Source organism: Branchiostoma floridae, chromosome 6 (genome assembly GCF_000003815.2).
Source record: "Branchiostoma floridae strain S238N-H82 chromosome 6, Bfl_VNyyK, whole genome shotgun sequence".
NCBI lineage: Eukaryota > Metazoa > Chordata > Leptocardii > Amphioxiformes > Branchiostomatidae > Branchiostoma > Branchiostoma floridae.
Window position 1 is genome coordinate 9407688 of NC_049984.1, and position 12595 is coordinate 9420282.

Here is a 12595-nt window from a genome sequence, read left to right on the forward strand (position 1 = left end):
AATAGTATGGGCGTGGGGGGATCCTCTGGCTTGAAATTCTATACGAATCATGAAGTCCTGGAGTTCGCCGATAGGGTTGGCCTTGCCTCCGATGAACTCCTTGAAAAACACATTCAGTCGATGATTGAACTGGCGAGCTGCTGTTACCGGATTGTATCGTAGCCAACTACACTTCTCTTCCCATGGCATGTTCTTAATGTCTTCAGCAGTCAGTGTCTTTCCGTACTGATGAGCGATGCTCTGAATAACTTCTGGCCACTGCATGTCTGCAGCTGACAGGGTAAGGAACCAGGTTGGTATGCCGAGCTGTCTGACCATGGCCAGTAAGTCCAGTAAAACAGTGTTCCAGTAAGCTGGTGTTCCCCGGATATTCCTCATGAATTTGAATGCCATGTCCGTTCGGAGCATAGCTTGAACATTGTCTGTATTCTTCATCAGACCAGCATTTATTGTCTTATTTTGGAAAGTATGACCTCGAGTTTGCCGCATAGAAATCTGAATAGAGTCTCTGACTTGTTTTGCTTCTACTGTATACTGGGCGGTCAATAAGTACTCTATATCCCTTGCAAATCTTCCATCCTGGTGCAGAAGTCTTTGATTGAAGTATTTTCGAGGTGTGATATTTGTACTTCGCTCCTGGAGTAAACCACCACGACCAAATGGGTATTTTGACGGGTTTGCCATCTCTTCGAACTTTTCATCAGTGAGAAATGGGCATGGTTTTTGGTGTTCTCCAGGAGCCACAGAATATGTGCACTCCCCGTCAGCTACGCGCTCATCTTGTAGCATGGTGTCGTACGGAAGCCCACGTAGCTGACTTGTTTGCTCAAACGAAATCCTGTCTTCCTCTTCTTCCAAATCAATGTCCCCCCTTTCTGTTTCTAAAGCAGTTTCAGCATGATGGTCATTTGCTGTACTGGGACCATCCTCTCTGGTGCTGGATGTTACCTCCCTGTCCCTGTTGTCTGTTATTCTTCCTGTCATGGCTTCCCACAAATCAGGATCATCGCCCTCCCATTCACGTTCCCAGTCAGGACAAATGGTGATGTCCTTGTAGAGAGGGTTGTTGTCCTTCAGCCATACCAGGGCATCCACAACTTTCTTGGGACGAATGTACTCATACATGTAATGACCTTGATAGCAAAGACGTCGCTTCAACTTCAGTGGCACCACCTCAGCTGTTGCTGGAAGTCTCGGTAAAAGCGATGTGATTGTCTGTAATTTAGTTGGAACATTCACGGCACTACCATGTATGGCTTTCTGTCCTCCTCTTGGCAATCCAACCAGTTTCATGAAGGGGATCCTTTGGCTGATGAGCCTCAGTTCCAATGGCCGCAGATCTTTCAACTGAGGCGGCACCTCATCAAGCTCCAGGTTGTTTCCCCATGACTGTGTTGGGACTCTCCCTTGCTTGAGAGCGTTGTGGCAGGTCATACATACCCAATATTTACCATGAACTTGGGTACCAGTTGTGCAGTTTAGTATTTTCTCTGTATCTTCATTTGTTGTGTAATTCTCAACCTTGAGCTCTCTAACAGTTGATCTATAGAGCAGCCGACAACAGGAGATACAAGCATATATTGGTCCCTCGGCTATTTTAGATAAGAAAGTTGAAGCGCACTTATCAATCGTCGCTTCTTCGCTTAGTTTTTTTCTTCTGCATCTGTTCATAATTGTCCTTGCTGCTGCCCGTCGTTTTGCTGTAGTCGCTGCTGACTCCTGTGCTCTGTGTCGTTTTTTATGACTCTTATCTGCTGCCCGTCGTTTTGCTGTAGACTCTTCTGACTCCTGTGCTCTGTGTCGTTTTTTATGACTCTTATCTGCTGCCCGTCGTTTTGCTGTAGACTCTTCTGACTCCTGTGCTCTGTGTCGCTTCATGCCGACCCAATTTGATGCACGACGTTTTTCTGTAGTCTCTTCTGACTCCTGTGCTCTGTGTCGCTTCATGCCAACCCTACTTGATGCACGGCGTTTTTCTGTAGTCTCTTCTGACTCCTGTGCTCTGTGTCGCTTCATGCCGACCCTATTTGACGCACGACGTTTTTCTGTAGTCTCTTCTGACTCCTGTGCTCTGTGTCGCTTCATGCCGACCCTATTTGACGCACGACGTTTTTCTGTAGTCTCTTCTGACTCCTGTGCTCTGTGTCGCTTCATGCCGACCCTATTTGATTCACGACGTTTCGCAGCAGTATTTGGTGTCTCTCCTTCTCTTTGCCTGCTATTGTACTGCGCAATTAATTTTCTTCTTTGCTCCACACTTTTGCGTTTGCTTCGAGCCATGATATTTATGGTATATTTCCTTTCTATACGGGGTAACTGATTTCAGTACCTCTGCTGACTGCTGGGACTTAGCACTGTTGTAGTCTAATGTTTCGGGTGTTGGTGTTAAAGGTCACAAGTCCGGCTCACAACTGCAATAAATCAGATTTGCGTGGGACAAGGCAGATGCTTTCCGTGGTGATATCCATAGTTCTTCAAAGAAATCTTGTTCAGGTAACTATTGTTGCACAGGTATCTACAAATGCCCCCTCCTTCTTTATATTCAAGCCTACACAGTAAAACAGAGATTAGATTGAAGTCAGTAAAAGCATGTGTTCATTGGTTCTCATTTACATAAATTATGTAACTTGATCATCTCCTCCACCAAACAACAGACGTGCGTAATCTATGTTAAGAAAGAAGGCTTTTTATCGCATTTTCTGATAAGTTATGCAAATTAGTACCTCGTTTGCAAAATACATGTTCAATGATGTTCACCTGTACATAAATTTCAAGAAGTAAGAAGTTCCCAGCATTTACCACAATGAAATTATAGCATTTTCTCATTAATTATGCAAATTAGGTCTTCATTTTGCATAATATATATCTATCATTATTGTTCTATTTCTCAGTTACAAATGTCACATGTTGCAATGGTCCTATAATTGAACTGAGCATGTTTAGACAATTTTCTAATTAACTATGCAAATTAGATTTCGTTTTGCATAATTGATATGCGATCATATGAGGCATCAATTAAGCTATCTACTTACTAAAAATCATGTCAATACGTCAACCCCTTCTTGGTTTATTCCATTTCAAAGTCTGACACTAAACCTGCCCTGCAATTCCAAACAAGCCGTTAGGGAGCCCAAACCTATACCACAGTACTCACGGCATCAAGAGCTGTCTTATTAAGTCTACCACTAAAATATCAAAGCCGCAGCATGTCCAGAACTCGACATATCAAATCCGGAAGTTCCGCTGCAAACCCGTAACAGGTCGCTAGGAGGCCCAAAAATCTAATCGTTTTCAAGTCTCATCAAGACCTACCAACATACCGAATATCAATACAATCCTTCCAGGCGTTCTCGAGTTATGCTGGTCTTCTACAATCATACTATTAGATAGATAGATACAAACGCTACCCAAAATGTAACCTTCTTGGCGAAGGTAATAATTAAGAGTCACAAATAAATGTTCCATGCCGGTTCTTCACAGGGGAAATTGGTGTAGAAAATTGTAAACAAAAAAATCTAAATAACTTATCTGACGGCATTAATTTGGCATCACTGTGGTAAATACATTGAATACGAGCGATCAGCCCTTAGAATATAAACTCTACTGACAAAAACGTCATATGTGCTTTAACTTCTATGAATGGAAGGGTATGGATCTTTTTCTCAATACACTGAGCGTAACGTTGAATGCATACAGATTGTTGTATAATATCTAATATCACGCTTGGCCCACAAGACATAAGACATCACCTATCAAAACTTTATCCACAGGGCAATATCTATGCAATATTATCAGCAGTATCACCTAACTTTGTCACTTAGAAACCTTCATATGTATCTAGTGGAGTACTCATATATTCGGAGTGACAGTTCAGGCTCGACTCAAAGGGTTGACAAGTAGATAGTTTTAAACACTTTGTACTTACCAGCTGGTCTTATCTTCAGTCCAAATAAACTCCTGCGCGAAAAAGGACCACCCTTGACATTCAAAGATTGCAACAAACTCCAAAAAGAAAAGGCATCAAAATCGTATTTAAAGCCAGAGAATTTTCCTGCAGTACGCAGTTGTAACAGTGTATGTTATCTGACCTGAAAGGTCATCTCCCAGATGCTACACGACCTCCTGTGACCTCCTGTACTAGAACAGGAAGTTGATGTCCTGCCGTTGGGATATGCCAGCTGCCGGCGCTTGCCGAGTTGAGAATTGACCTCAGTGACCTCTGGAATTCCATAAAGCTTCCTTACATATACACTGTACACCAGATTTTCGGAGCAGAAGAATTTTCCTGATTGTTCATATCGCATTATTTCCTCGAGATCATACCTTTGTCAAGTAATTTTGCCTCATCACATACATTGTGAATGATATACTTAATTATTTGGATTCATTATTTCTTGCCACATCACATGCTGGAAAAAAATTCAGAAAGGTTATGTAACATGTCACATTAATTATGCAAACTACGTCGTGATCTAAATCTTTCCCGTGTTCATGTTCCAACAGACATAAATTACATGTGTTGCATTTATTGAAGTGGAGTTATGGATAACAATTGACTTATACAAATTCCTCATTGATTATGCAAATTAAGTCCTCATTTGCATAACATGCATATCATTATGAACATCTTTGCCCAAGCTACCTGCATGCCTAAAATGATGCCAATCCGTCGTTCCTTTCTGCAGTTATCCTCTTTGAAGTGTCTTGACAAAAATGCCCCTGCAGTTCCACAATTAAATGTTAGGGGGCTGAAACTTGCCCCCAATATGTCATGGCACTAAAAGCTATCTACCACGTAAATGTCAAGACCATAGCATGTCTGAAACAAGAGATACATTGAAAAAACTGCTATTATAGAATATTCTCATTAATTATGCAAATGTACTCCTATTTTGCATAATTAGTATTTTATCGTGTACAACATTGTCTAAGGTACCTACATACCAAAAATCATGAAAATCCGTTGTTCCCTTCTTGAGTTATCCTCTTCAGAAGTTTTTGACAAAAACGCCCCTGCTATCCCAAAACTAGACGCTAGGGGGGCAAAACTTATGTCATTTCTTCCTGAGCACAAGAGCTATCTAACACTCAAAAATCGTGACCATAGCATGTTCAGAACACCGAGATAGCAAAACCGGAAGTTGCGCTGCAGTACCAAGGGGAGCCGCTAGAGGGCCCAAAATCTAATCATTTCCAGCTTTCATCACACACTACCAACACACCAAGTATGAAAGCAATCCACCCAGCCGTTCTTGAGTTATCTTGTTTACACACACACAAACACACAGACAGACAGACACACAAACGCAGGGTAAAATATAACCTCCATGACATTTCATGGAGGTAATTACAGACGAATGTATTCTCATCGTCTTCAGACTGGTTGGTGAATGAAACTACAAAATAGAATGATACTCGGGCTACCTACATGCTAAGCAATTCTGTCTTGGTTCATGGTAGGGTTCATTAACTTGATCTTGTCTTTATATCATGATTAACTACCAGTACTAAACAGATGCTATTTTACAGACTTTGCACACATTACATTACGTTATATGCAATGTTACAATCCAGAAACGAGAACCATATCCAGGGCTCAGATCAGCCAAGAAATTCGAAGATTCCAACTGAAGATTGGGGGTGCGTACGATGGGCATAGTGATCGTGTTTTCCTCGCGGAGGATACTTCCGTGGAATGATCGGCGCTTGACAGGTCACATGACGGTGACATGTCAGCTTGCCAAGTCCAACCCCAGTGTTGTTGGAACCTGATCTGTGTGATACATCAGAGTCACGGCCTTCTCTACAAGTGTTACAGGAAGTCGTTTCCGATATCGCTTGATCTTTAATACGGAGACCGGGACAGGGCGATTTCATTTTAACCCTTAAACTGCCAAGCCCTGAACAATAATGGGATGGCACGAAGTATCTTCAAGCTCTTCCCCATTTGTCTAACAACAACAGCATTTGGATAAAGTTAAACTGCAATCATGTTCTTTATTTCAGGACTAAATCTGGTACCTGCATGTTTAAAAATTAAAGGTGTTTATGAAAAATAATGCAATTTCCCGCATGCATAAGTATCTATTCTGTGCAATTATACTTCGGCATATGAAAACCAGCATTCTTCCACGAAGTGCCCACAAATAAAAAAAATCAGGAAGTTGATGTGTCAATCATTAATCGTGACGATATGGAGACTATATGATATAGGAGAATTCTTTTTTACACAATCAGAAAGCACTTACTTTGCTTACGTTTCGATGTCTCTCAGACACCTTCCTCAGAGCTTCTAACCAGAGTTATGCTTCTCGCCATTATCTAAAGGTGGTGTAAGTACTTACTGGTTGTGTAAAAAAAAGAACTCTCCTATATCCTATATTCTACCAACATGATGAAATTATTTTTGGAGATAATGGGACTGTTACACAGTTCCCGGCCATAACTCGGCAGCGCTACAACAAGTATCAATTTTTTCCAATCCAGAACGACACAATGTCAACAGGAGTGTAGGAACATTACCCTGCTATGGACATTATAAGAAAATGACGTCACATTTATACGACCTTTAGCAAATACATTTGTTCCTTATTTTTCATACATACTGCAATGTTTTCGCAAACCGCAAAGTGGCGTAGTTATCATGTGTTGTTGTTGAACAGGTCCTGCAGACCATTTGGCACGATGCCAAAGCTTCCAAGAAAAATCGCTGTTCAGAGAATCGGTGCATCGCTGATGAGTTCCATGTAGCGCTATCGTCGGCGTGCCGTATTTGGCAGTTTTCAGCATTTCCAGCGGATAGCGTAAAAACGTGCGCTTTGAGGCAAAAGATGGAGACTGTAGAATATCCGTGACAATGATATGGAAGGTTGTCAGGTCCTCTGTGATCATACTAAACACCGACGTCACAGCTCGTCTTACTCCCTGTAACAAGGGGTTTGAACGGTTGATATTACTGACTCATAACATACAGGATGTGCGGTTCACCGCTCCGCCACGTATTGCGAGTATGCTGCAGTATACTTTACCGGCCAGCCGAGAGGTGGCGCTGCACAAGTTGAGCAGGTTGTCTACGCTGTCAGAGAAAACAATTGATGTCAGGGTCGTTGGATGATTAGCCTGTGTTGACACAATCTCTCGCTGGCTGGGGTTAATGACCCCCCTAGGACGGAGGCAATATTGTAGGGCCGGCCACTAGGAGCGCGATTTTAGTCAGGCTAGTTGGATGATGTATATTTGACATATTTGCACAGAGCTATTGACAAGTACACAATGTATTACTTCCTACATATGTAGGGACCGGTCAGTCTGAAGTGTGGCACAGTGAAACATAACCGAATGCTTGGTCGTAGGTGAATCAAATATAAACGGAGTCTAGTGTTGACATAAATAAAATGGTCGTATACAGTAGGGGTATACAGCTCAACTATTTAATGGTAATGATTTTAAATGAGTGATTTTAAATATGGAAATTTTATTTCTAATCGACATTGGCTGTCTCTCGTCCCTTCTGTATTGAATGGGATCGATGTGCAAAGTATTGTCTTTTTATACTCATATCACATGGGCACGGGCATCCACCACACGTACAGTTCCGTATATCCAACAGGCCGTCCTACGGGGTACGAAGATGATAGAATTCGGAAAAATATCGGGAAAATTGCCAGGGGAGCCACGCTTAGGGTCATATTCCTTGCTCCTCCGACCAACTCCTCTGTTACGTTAGCAAAACTCCCCTGGTAAATTATTCTCCCTCTAATAGCCAGCGTTGTCAGTCTGATAGAGACTATCCACCACGTACGCACCCACCAACACGACAATACACAGTAGACAATACACGCACCCACCACACACGTACCCACCAACACGACAATACACAGCAGGTGTTTTCTGTAACATCGACTTGAAAGACAAATCCGCACCGGTGTGGGCTGTTCCGCCCTTCCCATAATCCATGTGAGGTAGCCAGTGTGTAGGATTATCCCCGTCCTCTCCGTCACGGACACGTTCAGAAGAAAAGAGAGGAACTGAACCTCCGTGGTTACTAATCTAACAACAAGGTCCCTACACAGGAACGGACGTGCTAAAACGCTCTGACTTCCTCTTTAGCGGGTTACATTTGAAACGACGTCACCACAGCTAGTGTTTCATTCACAGGTGGTTATGTGTTACAAGTAAGAAAAATAATATGTATCAGACGGGGTTACACAAGATTTAGGATTAATACAGCATGTAATTTGTTTGAGTGGCTGTATTAATCTCTATTGACTGGTTCCCAAGCGTGCATTGATGGGTTTGGAAGGGGACATCTTTACATTGTTTGTAGGTACTTCGGTCATGCCTGGTGAATCCGCTTAGATGGCTTCTTGTCATGTGACACTGTTTGGAAAAAGGATGGAATCTCGCACAGTTTTGTCCCTGTAAGTAGGTTGAATAATGCCCCATCATTTGAAGAGGTTGTTTGGCAAAATTGCTCCAACTAGAAATAGCTTTACAGACGAGAAGTCGCCGCAGATGCTGAGCTGAACTCTCGGACGCCAGTACCGTCAAATCCGCGGCGTGCCTACGCTCGGCGCGCTAGGTCACAAGTGCGTTATGAGTAAAAACCCGCGTCTTTGAAGGAGGCATTTACAGAGTTCCTATCGCAGGAGTCTTTAAGAACACGATGGCGTCTTTACGCAATATGTTGGTTCTGACATTTCTCGTGCTGTCCACTGAGGAATCGTGGGCTGCTACAAACCACGGTAAGTGCGGGAAACATCATTCGAATCCCGAACCTTTATGGTGTTAATGTTGCGGACGCGTGAGTATGCTGTGTATCCTCAATCCCTCATGAGATTATGGAACAAAAAGTACAAGCACTAACAAAAACAGCGGTTGTGTAGGGGTGAATGCTTGTTGATGTAGTATGTAGGTAGTTTAGGACTCGTTGCTGACTTTAGAAAGGACTTAAGTAGTGTACAAAACCTAAATGAAGGGACAGAACGCAGTTTATAAGTTTTAAGCTCAGTAGGCCAGCTAGAGACGTTTCAAGACGGTAGTTTTGTGCCAAAATGGACTTCTACATTCCAAACACTTTACATTTTTCTGCTCAGGGTAGAAGAACTGCCGAAAATACAAAGTTTTTTTAGCGTTCTCGCCTTCATACCCAACAGACTGCTGTAATTTTCCGAATCATGTAATGCCAAAGTCCTGTTAATTACAGTTGCCAATCTCTGGCAATATTTCCTGCTCCCTTTATACACATTGACTGTCACATAGCATTGAAGACTGTGATCTTGTCGTCCATACAGTATACATGTACCCGACCTGGTGTGGTACTACACTGGAGGTCACGGCCGCCAAGGTCATCTGGCCCGCCACAAACTACAGGGCCGAGGCGAACCTGTACGGCTCCAGTTACGACTGCACCGTGGTAGCGCGCGCCGAGTATCTCAACCAAACCATCAACCTGTACGCGAACCTGGCCCTGAGTCAACCCACTGGGGCTGCAGGAACGATGTCACCGGTGTCCGTTGCCATGACTACGATGACGTCAGTGAACATCACCGCCACGACCCAAGTCGCAAACTCGACCGCAAATGTTACCAGTGGAAATCTAGCGACAAGTACTAGTAGCACCGCAACTAGCGGAAATGTAGCCAGCACTAGCGCCGTAACTAGCGGAAATTTTGCTACTGATAGCACTGTCACTAACCTAGCGGCTAGTGTCACTAGCGGAAATGACATCACTGCAAGTTGCGACACTGACTACCTAGCTATCTACGACGGTCCCAGCACCTCAGCCAATTTGATTGAGAAGCTTTGCTACGGCAACTCACTCCTGGACACAGCCAATCAGGACTCGTCTGGCCCTTACGTCACCTTCAGGTTCGTCAGGAGCGGAAAATATCTCTACAACTTCACCATGTGGTACACGTCTTTCACACAGGTACGTTTAGTAGTGCTTCTTACACTAGATTGTAAATATTTTCACCCTATAAGGCCACTATTTTTGAGAAGAACAACTACAATCAATCTAACATCATCGTTTCTCCACTAACTTTCTTTGCAAAACTTATAATTAACCTCCTCTCTGAATCTCTTTAAATGTATTTTGTCTACAATCACAATTCTTCACTCTTGTTGATTTTGAATCTTACGCGAGACGCATGAGACCGTGTTGATTTGATTATATGGATAATGATTTTGCATAACACCAACTGTTCGTGCCTGATAGCTGCCGTTTGTTACATTTCTGCTACATCTTATGTAAACTGTCTATGGGTATGAACATTTGGAAATAAAAATGGAACTTTTCAGCAAACTTACCCTTAACAAGTGAATGACATCTACCGACATGTAAATCTGCCTTAGGTTAGGGATGATGTCTTTTACCGGGAATAGAACAAAGAACAGGAAGGGGGATACTTGGTCGGTGTCATCGTGTAGATCTTATGAGAGGGTGCGCTGTTATGGTAGGCGGGCTGTGATGTCAGGGAAGTTTGGGAAAATTTAAAATCTGGACCCCCTGAAACACCATTTCCTGCATTTTCTGGGGAAAATTTTGCCCTCGGACTAGCTAGGTTTATCAAATTTCTTTGGGGAAAAATTACACAAGGGTTTCAGCTTGATTATCGCCCCCACAACATATTTTTTTTGGGGGGGGGGGGGCGACTGCCCCCACTGTGGATGGCATACACGCGCGCATCAATTCTGCCGTTTCTGAAAAAAAAAATGTCAACCATTCTGACATTTCTGTATATCATGCAAAGCAGCTGCAGAAAGAGCAAATATATGCTGCAGATGGAAAAATGACGGGATACGTGTACTAATGACATAGCAGGTCAAGCTCAATTCCAAGGTCAAAGAAGAAGATGTGAAATAACAAACATGAAGAATCTATTACATTGCTCGGCGTACCAAACTCTATGTGTTACATCATTTGCTCATCTATCCTGACCACTTAGATTTCATGATGAAGGCCAAATTTTTGTCAAACTTTTTTTAATTTTCACGCTCAGTTTTGGGGTTCTCAGAGCATGTCACCCATATAATCAAATCAACATGGCCTTATTTTGAGTTCTTCAGCATGTATATCTTGTTGAACTTGACCTTGGTGACTTGCACCTGTCACAGGTAGCTGTGAGGACGGGAGCACCTGGCTGGAGTGTGCGAGCGGCAGGTGTATCAAGTTCCACCTGACCTGTGACTCGGCTAACAACTGTGGGCGTGGTGACGACACGGACCAGTCCAACAGCGCACCTGCCAGCTGCTCAGGTTGGCCGAGAGAGTTGTTCTTTTGTCATTGCAATGTTCCATCCCATAAGCAGTTTGTGAATATACAAGTATATCTTAAGATTTGACAGCTCCCACAATGTAAAACTATGTAGATGCATAAGAGACTCATTGGGCCGGCAGCACAAGCGACCCAGTCCAAAAAGACGTGGCTAGCAAAAGTGACCCCCAAAAGGCCAAGTCATACACGTGCTCTCAAAAATAAAGCCAGATATGATATATAACTTATTGCGTGTCATGTAATAGCAAGGTACTGAAGTCCATTTCAATTTAGAACATACAAATTGACTAGCAAGATAAGCTTATACTGGTAATGGTGGAATGGACGAAGTCGAATATGAAGTTGGAATTCGTGTCTCGTCTGTCACTTCTACATATCGTTGAGTCGTATTCCTCGCATTTATGACTGGTGTGAAATTCATCTCGTAGCAACAACGTTAACCCAGTACTTTTTCATACTAAAACGTATCTTGTCTCAACAATGTCTTCTTTGATTTCTAGAGGAAGAGCCAGTAGCCATTAGTCCGGACTACACGCCGATATGGGTGAGCCTCGGTCTGCTGGGCGGGCTGCTCGCCTCGTTTGCCGTCTACTGGTGCTGCTGGCGCCCGGGATGGGGCCCGTGGCGCCTCGCTGTTCTCCGTCAGCTGGGCTGCTGCGGTAAGACCGCCGGGTCGGGAAGGAAGACAGGCGCAATGTCGGAGAAGTCTGGCCGTGACGGCTCCTTGGATGGGAAGAGTGACTATGGAGATGAGGAGGAGCGAGGAGGAGCGGGGTCTGGACCAGCGTCGGGAGGACTGTTCTCATGCTTTCGAGGAGGCCAACCGGGAGGCCCGGGGAATACCGGCAAAGTAGGGCACGCTGGGCACGCTGGAGGACGTGGGGAGGGTTCACCGAAGACGAGATGGGGACAGCAGGGGGAGAGACCTTTCAGCGGAGACGGAGACGGGGACGTCGGGAACGACTACTACCGGATGGAGGACGTGTTTTACGGTGACGTGTACGACATAGACGACTATGCCGGCGGGCACGCGAGAGAGGCAAGGTAGTCCTCTGTAAGATTGGCTTATTGAACTATAAAGATGTTATTATCGGATAAAAGCACAAAAAATTAAACGTTGATGCTTTAAGATTTACTAGTACTGACTCTTATATCACTGGAAGTCAAAAGAACATAGAAACAGGGGGAGAAGAAACCACCAGAGGAAAGTCTGTTTCCAAGAAGCATGTTGTAGCAGATCAAACGTGGTTCCAGTTTTGAAATTTCCTTATATTGCTATACATAAAAAAATCACAGGTTGAAAATATGGTTATTAAT

The 12595-nt window shown here is 43.5% G+C and overlaps 2 protein-coding genes across 2 annotated transcripts in view; one reads left to right on the forward strand and one right to left on the reverse strand.

The window, feature by feature from the left end:
• The window catches only part of LOC118417601, a 6094-nt gene extending 3940 nt beyond the window's left edge, over nucleotides 1–2154 (reverse strand). The window contains exons 1-2 of the mRNA XM_035823198.1: nucleotides 1684–2154; nucleotides 695–1410 (exon numbers count right to left, since the gene is read on the reverse strand). Coding sequence (XP_035679091.1) covers nucleotides 695–1410; nucleotides 1684–2154 — 1187 coding nt within the window. The remainder of the gene's footprint in view (nucleotides 1–694; nucleotides 1411–1683) is intronic.
• A 6511-nt stretch (nucleotides 2155–8665) lies between these two features.
• Nucleotides 8666–12422, forward strand: LOC118417602. The gene is made up of 5 exons (XM_035823201.1): nucleotides 8666–8744; nucleotides 9294–9608; nucleotides 9803–9931; nucleotides 11119–11259; nucleotides 11779–12422. Exons 1-5 carry the CDS (start codon nucleotides 8666–8668, stop codon nucleotides 12324–12326), a joined length of 1212 nt encoding a protein of 403 aa, XP_035679094.1. The 3' UTR covers nucleotides 12327–12422.
• Nucleotides 12423–12595: the final 173 nt, after the last annotated feature.

What these genes read in the sequence shown, in the direction of transcription:
- LOC118417602 (XM_035823201.1), top strand. Translation starts at nt 8,666, where the DNA reads ATGGCGTCTTTACGCAATATGTTGGTTCTGACATTTCTCGTGCTGTCC. An exon ending in GTGGGCTGCTACAAACCACG is followed by an intron (nt 8,745 to 9,293) that starts GTAAGTGCGGGA and finishes TCGTCCATACAG; the next exon opens with TATACATGTACCCGACCTGG. An exon ending in GGTACACGTCTTTCACACAG is followed by an intron (nt 9,932 to 11,118) that starts GTACGTTTAGTA and finishes CACCTGTCACAG; the next exon opens with GTAGCTGTGAGGACGGGAGC.